The sequence below is a fragment of the Frieseomelitta varia genome, unplaced genomic scaffold, assembly GCF_011392965.1.
Source record: "Frieseomelitta varia isolate USP_RPSP 00005682 unplaced genomic scaffold, Fvar_1.2 scaffold_422, whole genome shotgun sequence".
Classification (NCBI taxonomy): domain Eukaryota; kingdom Metazoa; phylum Arthropoda; class Insecta; order Hymenoptera; family Apidae; genus Frieseomelitta; species Frieseomelitta varia.
In genome coordinates this window covers 121,896-141,670 of record NW_025110171.1, presented here as the reverse complement: position 1 = coordinate 141,670, position 19,775 = coordinate 121,896, and the positions used below count along the sequence as shown (strand labels likewise).

Here is a 19,775-nt window from a genome sequence, read left to right as displayed (position 1 = left end):
TTGCCAATTTCACGAATTCAAACAAATCCTTTTGCATAGGTATTCTCGAAAGCATATACTTTGAGAAAATGTAAAAAAAAAAAATTGATTCTCTTATGCCGGATTACCAGAATACTCCCTTAACTTTTCGCCTTCTTTCTGTCATTCGTCAGATAAAAGAACGTCGTGGGATCGTTTCTATTTTACAACATAATTTTTTTTTTTTTTTAAATTAATCTCTCCCGAGTATCTGTAGCTCTCGCGCGCAGTATTTTGCCCATTTCTGTTTTCCGTACGACTCGAACGGTATCGATTTACGGGTCGTCAGCACTCGATATTGATTTACCCGAGTGTAATCGAAACGTATCTCGGGAAAAGTTTCTGTTGTTTCAGCTAAAGTCGAGCCTGTCTCGTTTATTTTCGACGTTTGTTAAAACTACGAAAGACGAGACAGCTCACGGAAAGACAAAAGAAGAAGAAGAAGAAGAAGAAGAAAAATAAGAAAGAAAAAAGAAAGAAAGAAAGAAAGAAAGAAAGAAAGAAACCGGTCGCCGGATGGATTTTTATTACCGGCCTCCTCATTGTTTCTCTATTTCTGATCACTTTCCTGCCCGGTTATGCAAACGGGATGGTATTTATAGACTCGCGTAACGGGTTTCGCGAGATTGCAATACCGATACTTCTTCTACGCGTTCTCGTTCGGTATTACTGGTATTACAAGCTGGATGGAACAGCGCAGGCTGCAAGGTTTCATTACGATCCTTTCACGATAGCTTCGTCCTTGCGTGATTTTATTTTCAACAAGTGTTCTCTTTTGTTTCTTCTTCTTCTTCTTCTTTTTTCTTTTTCTTTTTCTCAATCTTTCTTCCCCGGAAGGAACTCTTTTCTCACGAAATTGCAATGATTAACGTTCCGCTTCGCGCTGTTCCCCTATCCTCCTCCTCGAGGGAACTTGTAATCGGCGAGTTTATTGGGAGATCAGAGGGGAAAATGGGGAAAAGAAATCGGCGCGGGAACGTTAATAACGCTGCCCCTCGTATCTTATTTAGTTTACGGAAACCAAATCGCTTCCTCGTACGCGCACACATCGATACGCGCCGCGTGGAAAAAATTGCCACGTGTAATTTGTTTGTGATTAAATGTGAAAACAAATTGAATAGTGGCGCGTTGCGCCAGAGAGTTCACTCGTTATCGCTGTTTCTCGCTGGATTATCCGATGCATCGGCCTCTCATCCGTCGTTCGTGTCCGATAACGCTCGGCCTCGTACGTGTTTCCAGCGATGTCGAACTGATCAATCACGAAAGCTGTGAGTTCGCTCGCAAGTTCACGAAAATTCTCGGCGATCGAACATAAAGGTGAGACACGGCGTCACGCGACACCACGCCGAGTGTCGATTTATCGTTTCGTTGCGCGAACAGGTTGCCATTTGCGTAATTGTAAGCTGACTCGTCGACGTAGGACATTCCTTTCTATCGTCAGCGATTATCGGATACGCTCGAGACGTATACGCGATCGCCGAGTAACTTCAACGCCGCGCTGAGATCATTTCAAGTGGGCAGGACAGTTTGTCGGGCCGAAAAATTACGAATACTTAGGAGGGATAGTAAAAAAAGAAAAGTATTTTATATATTTAATTGACACGAGCTTTCGTGGTTTATTTCAACACATTACGAACTATAAAAAGCGACATTAGAAAGAGAAAAGAAAGATGGCTCTTGTTTAACTTTTTAACGACATCTTTTTACGTAACTTTTTTTTACATTCCACATCGGTGTGCATGATTCCAGCCAAACAGGAGCTTTAGCTGCAACAAAAGGGCAAAAAGAGTTCGAAAGTAAACAATATTCTCTGGGGATTGACGATCCAACATTTTCATTTTTCTGATGAAATTATGAAAATAACAGCTATTTGTTTTTGACGTGTCGAAATTGTGCCAAAAATTTCTACGTTCTTTTGTTTATATTTTTCGAAATTGTTAAAAATTAAAAAATGTTCGATCGTCGATCCCTAGTAAATGTTACACTAAAGATACGTACCAAGTTTCNTCTCGCACGCCGTTTCTAAAAACCTAGTTTCGAGAAAAACGCGTTGAAAGTTTCAGAACGTCATTTTTCATACGTATCCTTTACTTACTTTTTTTACTTATACATCGCGGCTCACAGTTCTTACAATTCACAACTAAATTGAATCCAAGTCCCCCAATATTCGATTCGCCAAAAGTAACATTTGAATCACACGATTTACACTTTATAATACTGCTTAAAGTTGTAAAAAAGCGATACAAATTCAATTATTCTGTATCCGCGGATTTATTATTATAACCCCAGTTATGATTATATTATATATTATATATTATATGTATTATATTATATTATATATTATATGTATTGTATTATATTATATATTATATATTATATGTATTATATTATATTATATATTATATGTTATATATATTATAACCCCACTTATTATCTACCCCAGAATAAGTCGTTTTAAAGGACTTTTACACCTTTTGTATCTTATTTCTAAGATAAGATTTCTTACTTCAAACTACTATTTAAAACAAAAACGAAAAAAAAATCGATTTTTCGAAAATTTCGAACTGCCCTGACCCCTTAACCGATAATTTCAGCGGTATCGCGTTATCGCGCTTGCGGTAATAAGCTGGAATAAGCATCAAAGTCCCCACTTTTTCCCTCTTTTTTTCTTTTTCTCTAAGCGCAGTCTCAAAATTGCGCTTTTCGATCGATGCGAGTTGCAACGAAAAAATCCAACGGCATTTGTGACGTTATCTTATTCTACTGATCGTTTGCAGGCAAATTGGGTCGACCAGACGCTCATCAATGTCACTGACGATTACTCAAGTGAAATTTCACCTACGAATTTCACTGTCGAAGAAAGCGTTCTGGACAAGTATGCAAGAACTTTTTTTTTTTTTGAAACTTCTCAGAACGATTAGAGAATTTATTTATAACCGAGGGTTTATTACCTCCTCGATTAGCGTGCGATGGAATTTTTTGACGAAGAAATCTTTATTAACGCCGGGGCAGATAATCTCTCTAATAACGTAGATTAACGTCGACAATCTTGGTGCGCAAAGTTTCTCTCGGTTCTTTCAAAACGAGACTCGGCAATTTTATCAGCGATAAGTATTTTTACCAAAAGTTTGCTACGTTGGCGTTAATTTCTTTCTTCTCTTTTTTTTTTTTCAAGTAGCACTTGAAGAGCTCGGGAACAGCACAATATCACGACGATAATGTACGACGTAATTTGTTTAAACTAAATAATTCCTTTGTTCAATCGAAATTTGAGATTTTTATATTCCTCGGCGAGAAAGTGCACTGCGTATGGAAAATAATAACGTTCCTAGAACTCTTTTCGAAAAAGTGGTTTCAACGTTCTCGCAAATATCGTCTCAAAATTCATTGGCAACTAAACAAAAGAGCTAGAGCAATATCGCTTGTCGTACTTCTTGTTAGAGCTTATAAATAACCAAGACAATTATATTCGACGCTGTACGTTCCAGCAGAACCGGCAGAAGCAAAGGAAGCAAATTTTACAAAGTCGTCGCGTTTCTATCCTTTCAACTGCGAGTGACTTTTCGAGTGGAAAGAGCGTCCCTTCCGATTTACGATTATCAGTTGTTGAAAATGAAACAATAATATTTGAAACTGTAACGATAATATTGCGATGAAAATGTTGAATAAAGAGAACGTAAAAAATCAATCTGTAATAAGATGTTTTATTAATTCTCCCTTCTGTAATTATCCCATTTTATTCCCGCGATTTGTACACCCTTACAGCTAAATACAACGTAAACAACGATCTGTTGGTAATAATCACTCCGTGACAGACTATACAATGGAATTTCGCAATCGTGTTTAGACTTCGATCTGTCCCCCAGTGAGAATGAGGTTAAGGGAATATTCTGGTAATCCGGCTTAAAAGAATCAATTTTTTTTTACATTTTCTCAAAGTATATGCTTTCGAGAATACCTATGCAAAAGGATTTGTTTGAATTCGTGAAATTGGCAAAGTTATAGATGTCTAAAGGAAACGGTGTACTGCTAGCAACCTAAATATGAACATTTTTGTACAACGGGTAACAAACGTGTTTTTCTGAGAAAATATTTTATTTTATAATATTATTGTTTTATAATATTTTTATTTCATAATAATATTTATTTTATAATATTATTAATATATTTATTTTATAATATTAATATTATTATTTAATTCAAATATTTTATTTTATAATATTATTATATTTATTTTTATGTTATTATTATTTTATAATATTTTATTTTTTGTACTGCCCGATTGATCGTATAAGTATGAATATTTTTGTACAACGGGTAACAAGAACTTCAAATGCATTTCTCCATATTTTTTAAACTCGCTGACCGATTGACTTGAAATTTGGAGGAGATCTTCACCGGATGTACCTTTATCGCATGAACTACGGACGTCAAAAACTGATGTTTTTTTCTAGGTTTTTTTTTTTTACCACCTAAAGGACAAAAAGCACAAGAGAAATCGACATTTTATCTTCAAAATACTGCCACTCTTTTAATTTTCGGAATTTCGTTGTATCCGTGGTTCGTGGGATAGCCATATTCATACTAATTAAGATGCATTTTCTAAGTTTCAAATAACCTGGTGGCCCTGAATCACGTCAGCCACTCGAACCGAATGTTTTTAAAAACATGCTTTACCTAAGGCTATATAATTTCCACAATTATCGTTAATTTCGCCAAAAAAAGAAAAAAAAAAATTGCAAATACTCTTCAAGTATGAATAAAACCCAAACCTAACCCAAACCTAACTGAAACCTGTGTGCGGAAACTGCATACCAAAATGTATCATGGTTTCCTTAGAAAAAGAAATCTCCCAAAAAAAAGTCGATTTTTTTCTGGATTTCCAGAATACCCCTCTAAGTTCGCACTTCTGGAACTATCTGTGCTTTCTCCACTGCAGACGGCGATTTTTCGTCTGATGTGGGATGGCGGAAACGCGGTCGTGCAGCTGTGTCCGAATATCTAGGTCCGTGATTCGGCTGTGAATCACGTGCACACACGCGTTGTTGACTGCACTTTGAAATCGAGGCTACGTGGCTCGCGGGGGAGCGATAAAGCTCGCACACGCGCCACTCTGCTCTCACACTCCGGTTCGAGCGAGCACGAACGTGCAGTTGGATGATCCGAAGGTGGTTCGTTTTTCCACGCATCCGTCATCGACGGATACACGCTTCGACGACAGTTTTCTGAGATGTGCGAGCTGTCTGACGGCCGAGGGCGATTCGCGAGACGTGTCTGGAATTTCGGGCTGACTAGGTACTGGCTCGCACTACTGATGGCAGCGCGACACGTGCCAATGCGTGCCGATCTCTCGAGTGTTTCTCGAACGTCCCCACAGTTTTGGAAAACTGTGCCAATGATAATACGTAAAGACGTTTGTCTTAAATAGTTTCTTCATCTGATCTTGCCTGTCGCCCGAAAAAGAAGAGTATACTTGCACTTTAAGAAATATACACATTTATGATGTAACTAACAGTGTACATAATTAATAAAGACTATATTTGTGATACGTATATATGTATAAGTAACGAATATAGGGTATGTTGAGTTTTGACACAGGATGAAGAATCGTTCTAACATTCTCCTATCGTTCGTTTAATCTTGCCTGCTTAGAAATCGATGTTTACTTGCACTTGAAGAAATACACGTGTAATCGATACGTAATTAATAAGAATTAATAAATTAATAAAAGCTGTATTTATGATATTTATGACATATACGTACGATGCATGAAATAATAAATATATATATATATATATATACGATGTCTCAGGTTTTAAAACAAGATGAAGAATTGTTCTAATTTATTCTTTTATCGTTCGTCTAACCTTGTCTGCTTAGAAATTTTTGTTATCTACTTGTATTTTATGAAACATGCATGTCTACAATATAATCGATAAATAATCAATAAAAATAAATTAATAAAAGCTGTATTTATATGTATATGTGTGTGTGTGTGTTTGTGTGTGCGATGCATGAAGTAATAAATATATCTCGCGACGTCTCATGTTTTAATCTGTGACAACAGGATGAAAAATCGGTCCAATTTATTCTCTTATCGTTCATCTAATCTTGTCTGCTTAGGAATGTTTACTTGTATTTTAAGCAATCTACTATTACGTAGCGCGCGTGTCTAATTGTAGTAATAGACTGTAACATTAACGAAATTAATAAAAATAAATGATGTAAGAAGATATTTCTCACACTTTTTAAAAATACAGTGCTCGCATAACTCCCTCCTGAACACTTTGAGTCCAGTAAAAGCAAATCAGAGATTGACATTGCACATGACACGTTGAAATCGTAGCAAAATCCAAGTAAAAGTCGATTGCTCGAGATTTTTTACGAACATCAGCTAATCAGTTGCGAATATCTGAATCAAGATCGATCTGTCTTTCCTCGATCGTTGCTCGTCACTCGTTTCCAAATTATTTCACGATTCTGGAGATTTCAGTTTCTCCACCGATGTGTTTACTTCCCCATCGACTCGCACTTGTTCAGCCTTGATCCAGAGGATGTGAAAAATTATCGGCGGGAAATGGGACGCGACACGATCGGAAGAATTGTAAACAAGTACAAGGTTCGTCGGACAGTGAATCCAGACCTTGGAAAAGACCAAAGTTTCCCTCCTCCCTTTGACGTTACATTCCGAAGACCATTTCTAAAAATGTCTGCGACAAGGCTTCTGCGCAAATCTTTCAAATTTCATCCTTTCCTTTTTCCTTTTCTCCAGTAAATTCAAACCTGATGTAGTAGTTTCGAACTGAACTTAGGTGAGTCTCGTCGGTTATTACGGATCAAGGCAGAGGGTGGACGAGAAGCAAGACGCGTCCAGGAGGTCTAAGGTCGGCTCGTGTACGACCTGAGACCGATATGACGAAATCGAGGAAATAACAATTCGCATTATCGCGCGCCAGCGGCAATCGTTTCGCCCGACGTTTCCCTCCGAATTCACCAGTTGAGAGAGAACTTGAAGAGGAGAGGGAATTGCCACGAAATTCGTGAGAATTGTCAAGAGAAGATCGCCAACATTTCGACGAGAAAAAAGTTGAAAAAATTCTTTCGAAAGAAGCTACCTGCCACTTTGCAAACGTTTCTGCGCGAGGAGAATTCGAAGAGGAGAACTCAGACGCACGCAGGATCGCCGCCGCGTTATCAGCGGTGCCCGGTGCGGTGTAATAAAATCGTGATGCATGCAACGAGCGAGTCTAACCGTCTAAATTGAATATGTAGGGTAAACTTCGGGACAAATCGTTCGTGAGATTGAGCTGTGTTAGGTTAAGGAGCGTGCGCGCGAGCGCGAAACGCCTGGCAATCGCCATCTTACGCTCTCGCGGAATCGTCGACGATAAACGCCATGTTGAGGCGTCGAGCGCTGGCTAGCATGAGCTAGCTAGCTAGCCAAGGACACGCGGTGTGTCTCGAACAGGTGAGAATGTCCTTCTCTCCAAAAAAAGAGAATTTGGAAATTCACGTGAAACGAAGTGGAGTTCGATCGATTCTCGAGTAATTATACACTTGATATATGTGTATATGTATATATATATATATGTGTATATGTATACATATATATAAAGATTGACAAGTGGCATGAATATTTGATTGAGACGAGCGACGAAGCCGATTATATGCCACTGTAATATCACTTCTTTATTTAGGGGAGCAATCACGGTGAACCAGAGCGAGCACCTAACACGCGGCATTTACGATAGGCCAGGCTCAATAGGTTAATAGTAGGGTTTACACTAATCGAATGGGACGGAACTCGAGCAGACCGAGAGGCAGAATGATTGGCGAAAATAATTCAGCTTAGTGATCTAATTCACCTATTGCCTCGTTCGGCAATCGCCTCGGTTAAATGATCAAACACAATGATTGTGCCTCTGGCTGGACCGTAATTGGCATAATTGTTTCCCAATTGACTCGACGTTTGCGAGATACCTTTCCAGCACCATGGGGATCAATTATTACACTCCGGGAAAAGTATAGTTCGAATAGGAAACTGAGGAGATTGAAAAAGTATCCGACGGGTTTTTCGAGTTAATTTCACGATGTCGCACGACACGGTGATCCGGTGTTGGTTGATCGTTGGTTGGAACAATTTTATGCTGACGTCGATCATCAAATTGCGGATGTTGATCGATAAATTTAGGAACAAAGTGGCCTCAGTTTCCGTTTGCTCGTTTCCATCGTAAATTATTTCGCACGTTAACCTCTCGAGTCACCAGACTCCACGGTTTATTGGCACAGATTCGCCAGCTCGATTCGTGTCAGCTCCTCGAGTTCTTACGCCTTGATTCGGGAAGATTCGCGAGATAAAAGATTATCAATTGTCTCTTCGAGCAATTTTCCTAAATTTGTCAAGAAATTATCTGCTTGTGATTCAATCGGTTCGCAACGATGCCGTTTCCAAACAGGGAATTCTAAAGGAAAAAGACAAAATACACGGACCATAATTAATATATATATAATAAATAATAATATATAATAAATATATGTAAATATATAATATATAATAATATATAATAAATATATATAAATATATATAAATATATAATATATAATAATATATAATAAATAATATATAATATATAAAATAATTTATTATATATTATTTATTATATAATTTATTATTATATAAATAAATAATTATATTATTTTAATATAATTTATTTATATATTATTTATTATATAATTTATTATTATATAAATAAATAATTTATTATATATATAATATATAATATATAATAATATATAATATATAAAATAATTTATTATATATTATTTATTATATAATTTACTATTATATAAATAAATAATTATATTATTTTAATATAATTTATTTATAATATAATAATATTAATATAAATAATATAATATGAATAATATTAATAAATATATATAAATCTGTTATAAATATAAATTAATAAATATATTTGCCAAAATACGGCAAAATAAATCGATCGATTGCAGAAAATTCGAGAATTCCTAAATTCCTCGATAATCCCGACGATCGCGATCGAACGAGAAAAAACCTTGTCAAGACTCGACAATGTTTCAACTCTCAATTCGTTCGAATCTCAAGTATCAAACTCCCAGGCCGTAATTATGAAAAGCAAGTTGGTCTAATCCGCAGACGGTGCTTTATATGCGGTTCAGCTGCACAGTTGGATTAATCTACAGCTGAACGATCCGAGCTTCCTGAATTGACTCGTTAGACGGATGGGCGAGCAGATGGATCGTGAGGGAGGGATCGCGGCGCTCGAGAGAGTCGCGATACACGTGAAAGAAGTAGGTCTCCGCGAGTGTTGGTCGAGGATCATCCTAATCTGCCGTTACCATCCGTACTTACCTCATTGTCGTTGACTGATCATGCACCTTGCTCATGCACGCTCGCCCCTCTCGCTATTGCTAAGCATTAGTGCACGCGGCCTGACCTCTGACCAAGCTATCGTCAGCCGGCTGATGCTGCTCTTCAACCCGATTCACACACACCACGTTACCGTGATTACCGTTAATAAGTGGCAAACACGCAAATCTACCGAGCAAAAAAAAAAAAAATTTGTCACCGGCACCTCCCTTCTTCTTGCTCTCCTCTCTTTTTCTTTTCTTTCTCTTTTTTTTTTTTTTGTACCTTAGGTCTTTCTGGGATCTTCCTTTGCTCTCCTAAGCTGCCCGCGATCGCTTTCAAATGGAGAGAGTTTTAAATTGTGGTAAATCCATAAAAAAAATTCTATATTCTTGGCGCAGTAAAATAACAAAATAATAATAAAATAATTATCAATAATAATTTTAATATAATTGAATAATAAAATAATAATAAAAATAATTATCAGTAACAATTGATATAAATAATAAAATAATAATAAAAGTAATAAAATAATTATCGCAGGCGACAACTAAGACGAATCAATTTTCATTCTGCAGCAATTCAAAGCTTCAAAGTAAGTTGCTCCTCGTCTATTTTTTCTTTTTTTTTTGTTTTCTAATCGACAACGATCTACGAACTTCTCTCGGCGAGACGAGGGGATGATATACAAATTGGCCGAGGGAGTGGCGCGAGGATAGCCGAGTATAAAAATACAATTATGCGTGCAATCTGCCGAGACGGTTGTTTTGCTGATTTACGCCGTCGAGGTCCAAGTTCAGACGCCACGATCGACCTGGCTGCGTCGCTGGAACCGACTGGTGTCGACGACACCCTTATCGTTGTACCGGTCAGAAAACATCCACGTCCCATAGCATCTGTTCGTTGTGTAGACACGCATATTTATTTACGCCGGTTGTGATATTTTAACAGCTTTAACGGCGCGGACAGAACTTTTTTCAATTCAATTTTCGTGGCCTTCGTGCACCAACATTCGCAAACGTGCAACGATCGGCGACTACTTCTCGTTTGCAGGTTCTGCCTAAGAATTTGCAAAATGTAAAATTACACGTGAGATCACGATTACGCAGCTATTAATCATTGAAAATCACGTGAAGTTACTTTACTGCAGTTTAAATATTCGTGACGTGTGTACGCAGTATTACATATAAAAAAAAAAATTGATCCTTCCATTCGTATTTATCGATGCTTGGTCCTTAAGAGGTGAGGACAGTTTGAAATTTTCAGAAAAATCGATTTTTCTTTTGTTTTTGTTTTAAATGGCAGTTTGAAGTCTTAGAAATAAGATACGAAAGGTGGCAGCCTTTAAAACGACTTATTCTAAGGTGTAATAATAAATCCGCGGATACAGAATAATTGAATTTGTATCACTGTTTACAACTTTAAGCAGTATTATAAAGTTTGAATCGTCTGATTCAAATGTTACTTTTGGCGAATCGAATATTAGGGGACTTGGATTCAATTTCAGTTGTGTCGTTGTGTAAGTAAACAAAGTAAGTAAAGGATACGTATGAAAAATGACGTTCTGAAACTTTCAACGCGTTTTTCTCGAAACTAGGTTTTTAGAAACGGNAGGGATCGACGATCGAACATTTTTTAATTTTTAACAATTTCGAAAAGTATAAACAAAAAAACGTAGAAATTTTTGGCACAAATTCGACACGTCAAATAATTTATATTTTCATAATTTTCACAAAAATGAAAATGTTGGATGGTCAATCCCTAGAGAATATTGTTTACTTTTGAACTTTTTCTACCCTTTTGTTGCAGCTAATCCTATTTGACTGGAATCATGCACACCGACGAGCAATGTAAAAAAAAGTTACGTAAAAGTTAAACAAGAACCCTCTTTTTTTCTCTTTTAATGTTTTTATAGTTCGTAATGTGCTGTTAAACCAAAAAAGCTCATGTCAATCAAATATGTACTTTTTTCTCTGAGTTCTCCAAAGTATTCGTAATTTTCAGTTTCCCGTCAAACTGTCCTGCCTCCTTAAACGAATCGAATATCCCAAGTCTGGATCCACCCCGAGTAAACACGCCACGGGATCATGCGCATAGAAAATTTGTACACTTCTCCTAACGTTATCTCGACTCTTTCTTTTTTTTTTTGTGTGAAATCAATATTGCAAACCAATGAAACAAAATTTCTGGCTTTCCCAACACGGAGGCGTTTGCTTCCGATGAAAACCTAAATCCAAACGATATCCGAGATCAACGTCCACAGATGGGAAAGTAAACAAATTCGTTCGCCAAATCGAATCGTCGTCCAAGTTTCCATCGGTCTCGCGTGGCGACTATTAAACTTCCCCCTCGGCTCTCTCTCCCCCTTATCAAACGACGCTTTTTCCCATCTCGCGGCAGCCGACTAAATATTCGGAATATTACGCTGCACTCGTCCGCGTCGTTCTGTTATTGTTCTATATTTAAACATGAAACTTTACCCCGCGGCGCGGCCGCCGCTGCAACAATTATATATTACGCACGTATATACATGTGTGTGTGTGTGTGTGTGTGTGTGTAAAAGGCGTGCTGCTGATGCTCATACGTAATGGTCGTTCTCGCGGACAAACACGAGAGATATTCAATAAGGTGCATGACACATCCAGGCTTTGCTCTTTCTCCTGGCGAAAACAGAAAGAGACAGAGAGGAAAAACAGAGAGAACGGAACGGAACGGAATGGAACGGAACGGAACGGGTCGCGCTATCGTCTTCTTGGACGTTCACGTTGGTTCAGAGGTCAGTCAATTGGAAAAGAGAGAGAGAGAGAGAGAGAGAGAGAGAGAGAGAGAGAGAGAGAGAGAGAGAGAAAGGGCCGGCGGAGAGTACGTTGAAAACTCAGCCGTTAATGAGCCGATCGCGTTATAATTGAAACCGGCAATCTTTATTGCCCGTAATTATTCTCGGGGCTGGCGGTGGATTTCTTTACGAGCCAGCCTCGCGAGAGGTTATTAATAAACGCGCTCGCGCGCGCGCGTGAAAGAGAGAGAGAGAGAGAGAGAGAGAGAGGATCACTGGTAGACAGAAAGATATCCTCCAGCCTGGTCAACAATCTTTCGCCTATCTTTCGATAGGAAATCGTGTCAGGCCGCGGCGAGCAGCTTTTTCGGGAAGCTTTTCGCGGCTCGTCGGCCATGGAAAATTCGTCGAAGATACCAGATGCTTCTCGCAACAGAATTTTTTCGCTCGCATAATATACAGTAGGATAGTTTTATCTTCTTATCGAAGGATAGGATCTTCAACAGTCTGAGCCAAAATTCACCTGCGAGGTCAGGTAATTTTCAAGTTCGGTTCGTGGTGCGAAGATCGTTTCGACGTGGCTGAAAGTCGAGCAGAAAGGGAATTTCAGTCGGTCGTTGTTGCTCGCGAGAGTTGGCGAGCTGTTTCGAAACCGAATTTGAATTGATAATAGGGGCACCGGGGACTACAGCGGCAAACAACAACAAATTCGATAAGAACGAAACGCACACGCATAACAATTATATAACGCCCCCGAAGAGACGTAACGCATTATGCAGTTGGCCAGAAGAGAATTTATTCTTCGAAAGATCCGATATCTGTTTGTCGGGAGCGGTGCGACCGCTCGTTTCCTCCGCGGTGGAGCACCACATGCAAGCCGGAGGTTTTATCGGCGGGAACGTACGAATAAATAACGGGCAGGCAATGGAGTCAACAGTAGGCAGAAGCAACGAGAGCGAGATTGGCTTTTTACCGGAAAAAGTCTCGCTGATCAGGCAGAGAAACAAACGACCGCTTGTTTACTAATTTCGATCGCGGATTATCAACACCTCAATGAGTCACGCGCAGTATAACGGCGGCGCAGTCTTGCTTGCTTCGGTTTCAATACTCGTATCGATAAGTTCCTTCCTCTTTCTTTCTTTTTTTTTTTTTTTTTTTTTTTTTTTTTTCATCGACGAGCGCCGTAATTGAATGGCAGAAGCGTGCATACACNATATTTTTATATAATAAATATAAATTAAATGTTAATATTTTTATATATTAAATATAAATTAAATGTTAATATTTTTATATATTAAACATAAATTAAATGTTAATATTTTTATATAATAAACATAAATTAAATGTTAATATTTTTATATATTAAACATAAATTAAATGTTAATATTTTTATATATTAAACATAAATTAAATGTTAATATTTTTATATATTAAACATAAATTAAATGTTAATATTTTTATATATTAAACATAAATTAAATGTTAATATTTTTATATATTAAACATAAATTAAATATTAATATTTTTATATATTAAACATAAATTAAATGTTAATATTTTTATATAATAAATATAAATTAAATGTTAATATTTTTATATATTAAATATAAATTAAATGTTAATATTTTTATATAATAAACATAAATTAAATATTAATATTTTTATATATTAAACATAAATTAAATATTAATATTTTTATATATTAAATATAAATTAAATATTAATATTAAATACAAGTTAATAATAAAATATAAATATAAGTTCTGCGTGAACGTTTATTCTTGTCTTTCGATCTGTTCGAATTCACGGGCCCGTAAATTTACACTTCACGATCGTTTTTTGAAGCGTTACGCAAAGCAGATACGTAACCCTTTCCCTGGCGAAACGCGCGTTTATTAAACAGCACGGTGATTAAATGAAAATCACATCGTAAGATCAGTCGTTTCCCCGAAACTCACGTTTCATCTCGCGTCATTCGAAACATCGTTCGAAGAAAAGGTAGTTGAGCGAGAGAAAAGGGGTGAAAAAGGAGCAGGCGTGTTTGATAAAAACGGACAACGTAAAACGTCCATCAAAGTCGAAACGTTTGAACAAACGCTATCATCCAACGAGATTACGGGGGCGCCTTTTTCAATTTTTTCAATTACCAATCTTATCTGGTTTCTTTCTCTTCTTTTCCTCTTTTTTCTTCTTCTTCTTCTTCTTCTTCTTCTTTTTCTTTTTCTTCTTCTTCGAGCTCTTAGATAAATCACAGAGCTGTCAACAAATGTATATTTCGGGTACGCTATCGTGGAAATAAATTTCGTGATACGTGGTGTGATCCGCGGCGCCGTGTGAACCGTTTCTCTTCCACATCAGGACTCGAGTGTCTCGTCCCTTTTCGTAGTATCCTTTGATTATGACGATTAAGACAGAAATGCGATCGGCAAGTTGACGCAGATAGCATGGACAGATAAGGTTAATCTTATCGTACGATCGCGTATTAAACGGTTCGTGCGCAGTGAATCACTGTCAGTGGCACTTTGATAAGCAGCTGTCAGCAACCGTCGCGTCGCGTCGCGTCGCGTCACGTCGCCGTTGTCGAAAGTAGTCAGAATGTCTTGTTTCAAGCAGACATATATATATATTGTATATATGTATACATACAATGTGGTATTTTTTTTTTTTGTAAAACTCGGGAAAAACGACTCGGAGATAATTGATAACTCGAGGGAAATATATCATGAAGAGGATACACACATACACACGAAGGCAACTGAACCGGGACCATTTAGCCATAAGTACTCGTGTACGAATATATATATATATTACGACAGCTATATCTTACGAGGCGTCCCTCTGAATGATGTGAAACATGATTCAGGCAACTCTCGGCGAGATGAAACAACACGATTTGAAAACGTCTAGTGAAAACAAATCGAGAAATGGCGCGCCACTCCGATTCTGCGTTGCACACGTACGTTTACACACGTATGCATGCATCGTTATGGTTCTATACTTGTTGCAAGAGAACGAGAGACACGGCTGCAACGGCACGGGACTCGAATGGTTCACTTAAAAAAGGTCATATATATGGAATATTTTTAGATAAGCCAATGGAATTCGGTGAAGAAACGAGGGAAACGAACGAGGTACGAAACGCTGACTTGGGCGACTTCGTAGATCATAATTAGGAGGCCTCCTCTAGCCCCCTAGATGATAAAACGACACGATATCTAACGGCTCGTTATACTAAAAATATCGATCGGGATTGCTCAATCTTGAAAATAAATAACTTGTTTTCTATTGGAATCGGTGCAGCAGAACGTAATCTTCGTCTAAAAATAGGACTGAGATATCTGTTTTCCACCGTTCCTTTTTCTTTTTTTCCTTTTCTTTTTTCTTCTTCTTCTTCGTACAATCGTGCGAGGCACGCGAATCTTTCGTCGTTTTTCCGCTTTCCTGCAAACGGAATTTCCGTGTTTGTTGTTCGATGATAATTGACGCGCCTAAATTCGCTGACTTAACTGCTGATTCAACGGCGAAGTACGCGAGAGAGAGAGTCAGGCAGAAAACCGAGAGTTTACGAGAGGGGAAACGAACTGGTGGTCGCGTGAAAACGAAATAATCGCGCGTAATCAGGGACACCAACGTCCCAGGGATCCCTAAACGGTCGAATTCTTCTAAACGGTCCCGTGTTTCCTGGTAGAGGATCCCGGCCCGGCCATTGATAATCTAAATATAAATGCCACGAAGTCGGCCGTGCAGGAGGAAAGCGTGCCGCTCCCCGATGGCGGCCTCATCCGCGAGTTACCACGAGGTTATCGCGCGTGTAACTTGTTGCCCCTGTCGGTTATCGTTGCCCTGACGGCGCCACCACCGCCGAAAAAAAATGTACTCGCCAGTTTCACCGGCGGATTCACGCGTACGATCGACCCATCACCTGCGACCACTTTTCGTCGTTCATACTTGCGTACGATGTCTCGTATGATTCGATCGATTGAAAACGTCGGCCGGTTGTGAGTATCGACGATCGTGAAAGAAAGCAAAAATAAAAAAAAGTATAAATATCGGCGATCTAGTGCGCTATATTTCATCGAACGCTATCGCACTACGAAAACCACACCGCGCGCGACACGGTGGGAAACCGAAGTCACACGCGCTGGGTGAGTCACCAGATTCTGTTAGGCTTGCTCTATCGGCTCGTTCTATCGTTCGCGCGATGCGGGACGGCGTAACGAAAGCGCGATAAATGGCCAACCGTCGGCCGCGCGTCTCTTATATAAAAGTAATAATAACTGTTGCGGACGCGTGCCGGTGCCAGGTCGCGAGGAGGATCGTGTTTGTAGCTGAGCGGCCACCGGGTGCAGCCGCCGCGATGTCCGGTTTTATTCCATTCCAGGAGGCCGCGAAATATTACGAAATCGAGCTGTTTGACCCAGCGACACACTGATACCGCGCTGATCTTGATTAAGTTCGTGTATAACGACCTTTCGTTCCCTCGATGTCCTACAGAGTCACGTGAACGCGCGTTCGCTGGGAATTTTTCACGTGTGTGCCGCTTTCGCGATCCACCGCCTGTATTCGTCGTTCGATCATCGCTGGATAATGGACCGGGATCACAGAAGGGAATAACGATCGACAAAACGATAACGAGATTTTTTTTAGTTTTTTCTAATTCTCGTCACTCGCTAGCGGCAACGATACTCGATAAAAATCTTGATACAGTGTCCCGCGTGATCGTACGATGACCCATTTATCACTCAAATAATTGATTATCGAGCGAAGTATCCATGATTTGATAAACTTTCTATTTTAAACGTCGTCGTGTTGCTCGAAATCCAGCAGCAAGTTAAAAAGAAAAAAAAAGAAAACCAAGATCCGACGACCAAGTTTTACGAAAAGGATCAAGAAAAATTCTTGATCGACAACTCTGAACAATTGACTACAGGGGAAAAGATCACGTGAGATAGAAAATCTACCAAAAAATTGGAAGACTAAAAAGAAAAAAAAAAAAAAAGGAAAGTCTATTTTTCGCAGTTACGATCGGATTGAAACGGAATTTTACAGGCCGATGGAAGGAAAGGGTGAAGGATGCGTGCGTGATAAACGCAACTGCTGAATACCAGCGGGTGAAAGAGAAGGTTCATAATCGATGAGACACCCCAGGGAGAATGCAGTGGCAGTCAAGTCATGGAGAGATTCAGTCCGCCAGCTGCGTCGTTAAAGAAACGAATCAGCCCTCCGATAGCTTGGAACCTTGGCCTCACCAATAAGGACCCGAAGATTATCAGAGTGATCCTGCTGGGCCATCAAGGTGTCGGTAAAACTGGTAAGGATCCTAAGAGTCCGAAAGCTTTTTTTAAATCGAAATATCTGTTGCTTCCAATTTCCCCAAAACCTAAACGTTCTGAACGTCTGAATGTCTCAACGAAATTCGGACAAAGTCTCGATTTCGTTTCGTTCGTCACGACACGACAACAGGATAACATTAACATTGTCAACTGTTAGCCATGGCAGTGCGATTCGTGACGAGACGATACATAGGGGAGTACGATTGTACCATCGAGAGGATTTACAAGGTAGACAGTTTCCTGGATGCATCGTGGGAGATAACCGATCCCCCGGGATTTCTGTCTCCGCCGTCCGAACTGAAGCTGCGATGGGCAGACGCAATCGTCCTCGTTTACTCTGTATCCGATCGTGTCAGCTTCGACGAAACGTCTCGTCTTCGGTGAGAAAAATCCTGTCACTCCTGTATCGAAAGAAATATTGATCGGTATACGACAATGTTCAGCCAATGTGTGTATGTGTGTGTGTGTGTGTATATGTGTATTTATTTAAGATTCTTGGTATCGCACGCGAGGAAAACTAGAAAAGTTCCCCCGATCGTAATATTGATAGCGAATAAGGCAGACTTAACGTACACTCCTGGCGAAAGGGTGGTTTCCACGGCGGAGGGTCGCCAAAGGGCCGAGGAGATCGAGGCCCACGCATTTCACGAAATATCCGTCCGAGAATCCGTCGAACAGGTAACACTGACATTTCAATTTCTTTATCTACTTACCGCGGGGGATAATTGTTTGCACGCCGGGTGTCCTTTATCTTGGCCTTTGTGCTCTGTAGTTAGCTGGATAATAATAGATTCATTGCCAATGGTGCATCAATAACCTGATCTTAAAAAAAGACATTGCGTGCTACGGTGAACGACGTAATAATCTACGTCAGATATATGCATCTGTGGGGTAACCAATGTAAACTAAAAAAATTGCTTTTATAAAAAAAAAAAAAAAAGAGAGAGAAGCTGTGTCTCTTTCTTCTAAACGAATCAACTCGAATAATCGACGTTATATTATAGACACTCCACTATATAAGAATTCATCGAATCAAATAAATTCCGTATCTGTACACAACCCGATATATGTACGTACGTATGTGTCGTGCGAGTTGATTCAAAGAAAGTCTTCCGAAAATGTCTCTTCGTCTTCTTCAAAAGCTAGGAAGCGCACGTTTTTAAATTTTCTGAAATTTACCAGAGCCAGACACAACACCACGTTATCGGGCACGAAAACTTTGACAGACAGGCCGATTGATATCTCGAGTTGAATATATTCGTAAAGTCTCGTCTCGTCGATGATACGAGGCTGACATGAGACGTAGCGGCCACGTCATCGATCGCGAAAGAAAGTGTCGGCCGATCGGAAATCTCAGCAGCTAAAATTCTGCTCTATTGCTCGCCGCTTTAAGAACGAGGGAAGAGCCGATCGATGATCGTTTCGCCTTTGTTTCGATCGATGATCCTGCGATCAAGCCGTTAGGCTCGTGATCGCACGAGCCCCTTATTTTTCTAAAACGATTGTTTACTCCTCCGGGAAGCCGGTCATGGCGTTTACGCGTGATCGCCGAGTGGTAAACAAAATCTGTATCGTGGAGCGAGCAGGCGATACCGCCGCCATCTCGAAACGATCGTCCCGGCGTTATCGTTATCATAAATGTGCGTATCGTAATTGAAAATTTGCTTCACAATTAATTATGTGTATTAGGTGCAAATGGCACGGCGATATACATAAGATAACGTCATACCTGTTTGAAAGAAAAAAAAATAAAATAAAATAAACTCTAAGGTGCATAGACGAATGATAATAAAAACGAAGAGGGAGACGCGACGTAACGCGTTATGTGTACGGCAAATGTGTAAGCACGAGTTAGCAAACGAAAAACTGGCACGAGATAAAGAGATTAATTTTGAAACGTACTTTACGAGAGAAGAATATATCAAATATAATCGTCATAGCGGTTGAATTAGATAATCCCGCGGCGTTATTTAACGATAGCGGCGAATTGATTCGATTATTTTTATTCGACAGGTCATGGCCGTTTTCACTGACATCTCCAAGCTACTGACGGAATTGCCGGGCAATTCTGGCCAACAAATGAATTCCTTCAGGGTGAGAGCTTCCACCGATGGGACCTTGGATGTTCTCCGGCGTCCTTCGCCTGTTCCGCTCAAGAGGAGATTCAGCATCTCCGTTCGAGGAACGCTTCGTTAAGCGTGAAGGCGAGTTTAGAGCTTAAGCTGCGCGGTAAAGTCACGTTGATGTTAAAGAGTCAAAC

The 19,775-nt window shown here is 39.3% G+C and overlaps 1 protein-coding gene across 2 annotated transcripts in view; it reads left to right on the top strand.

The window, feature by feature from the left end:
- The window catches only part of LOC122531891 (ras-related and estrogen-regulated growth inhibitor), a 21,894-nt gene extending 2,134 nt beyond the window's left edge, over window positions 1–19,760 (top strand). The window contains exons 1-5 of one of the 2 annotated variants that reach the window (XM_043660169.1): window positions 12,075–12,182; window positions 17,232–17,493; window positions 17,673–17,895; window positions 18,007–18,193; window positions 19,529–19,760. In XM_043660169.1, coding sequence (XP_043516104.1) covers window positions 17,355–17,493; window positions 17,673–17,895; window positions 18,007–18,193; window positions 19,529–19,711 — 732 coding nt within the window. In that variant the 5' untranslated portion in view covers window positions 12,075–12,182; window positions 17,232–17,354 and the 3' untranslated portion in view covers window positions 19,712–19,760. Of the gene's footprint in view, window positions 1–12,074; window positions 12,183–17,231; window positions 17,494–17,672; window positions 17,896–18,006; window positions 18,194–19,528 lie in introns of those variants that run through there. The other variant, XM_043660170.1, reaches the window with a different exon arrangement.
- Window positions 19,761–19,775: the final 15 nt, after the last annotated feature.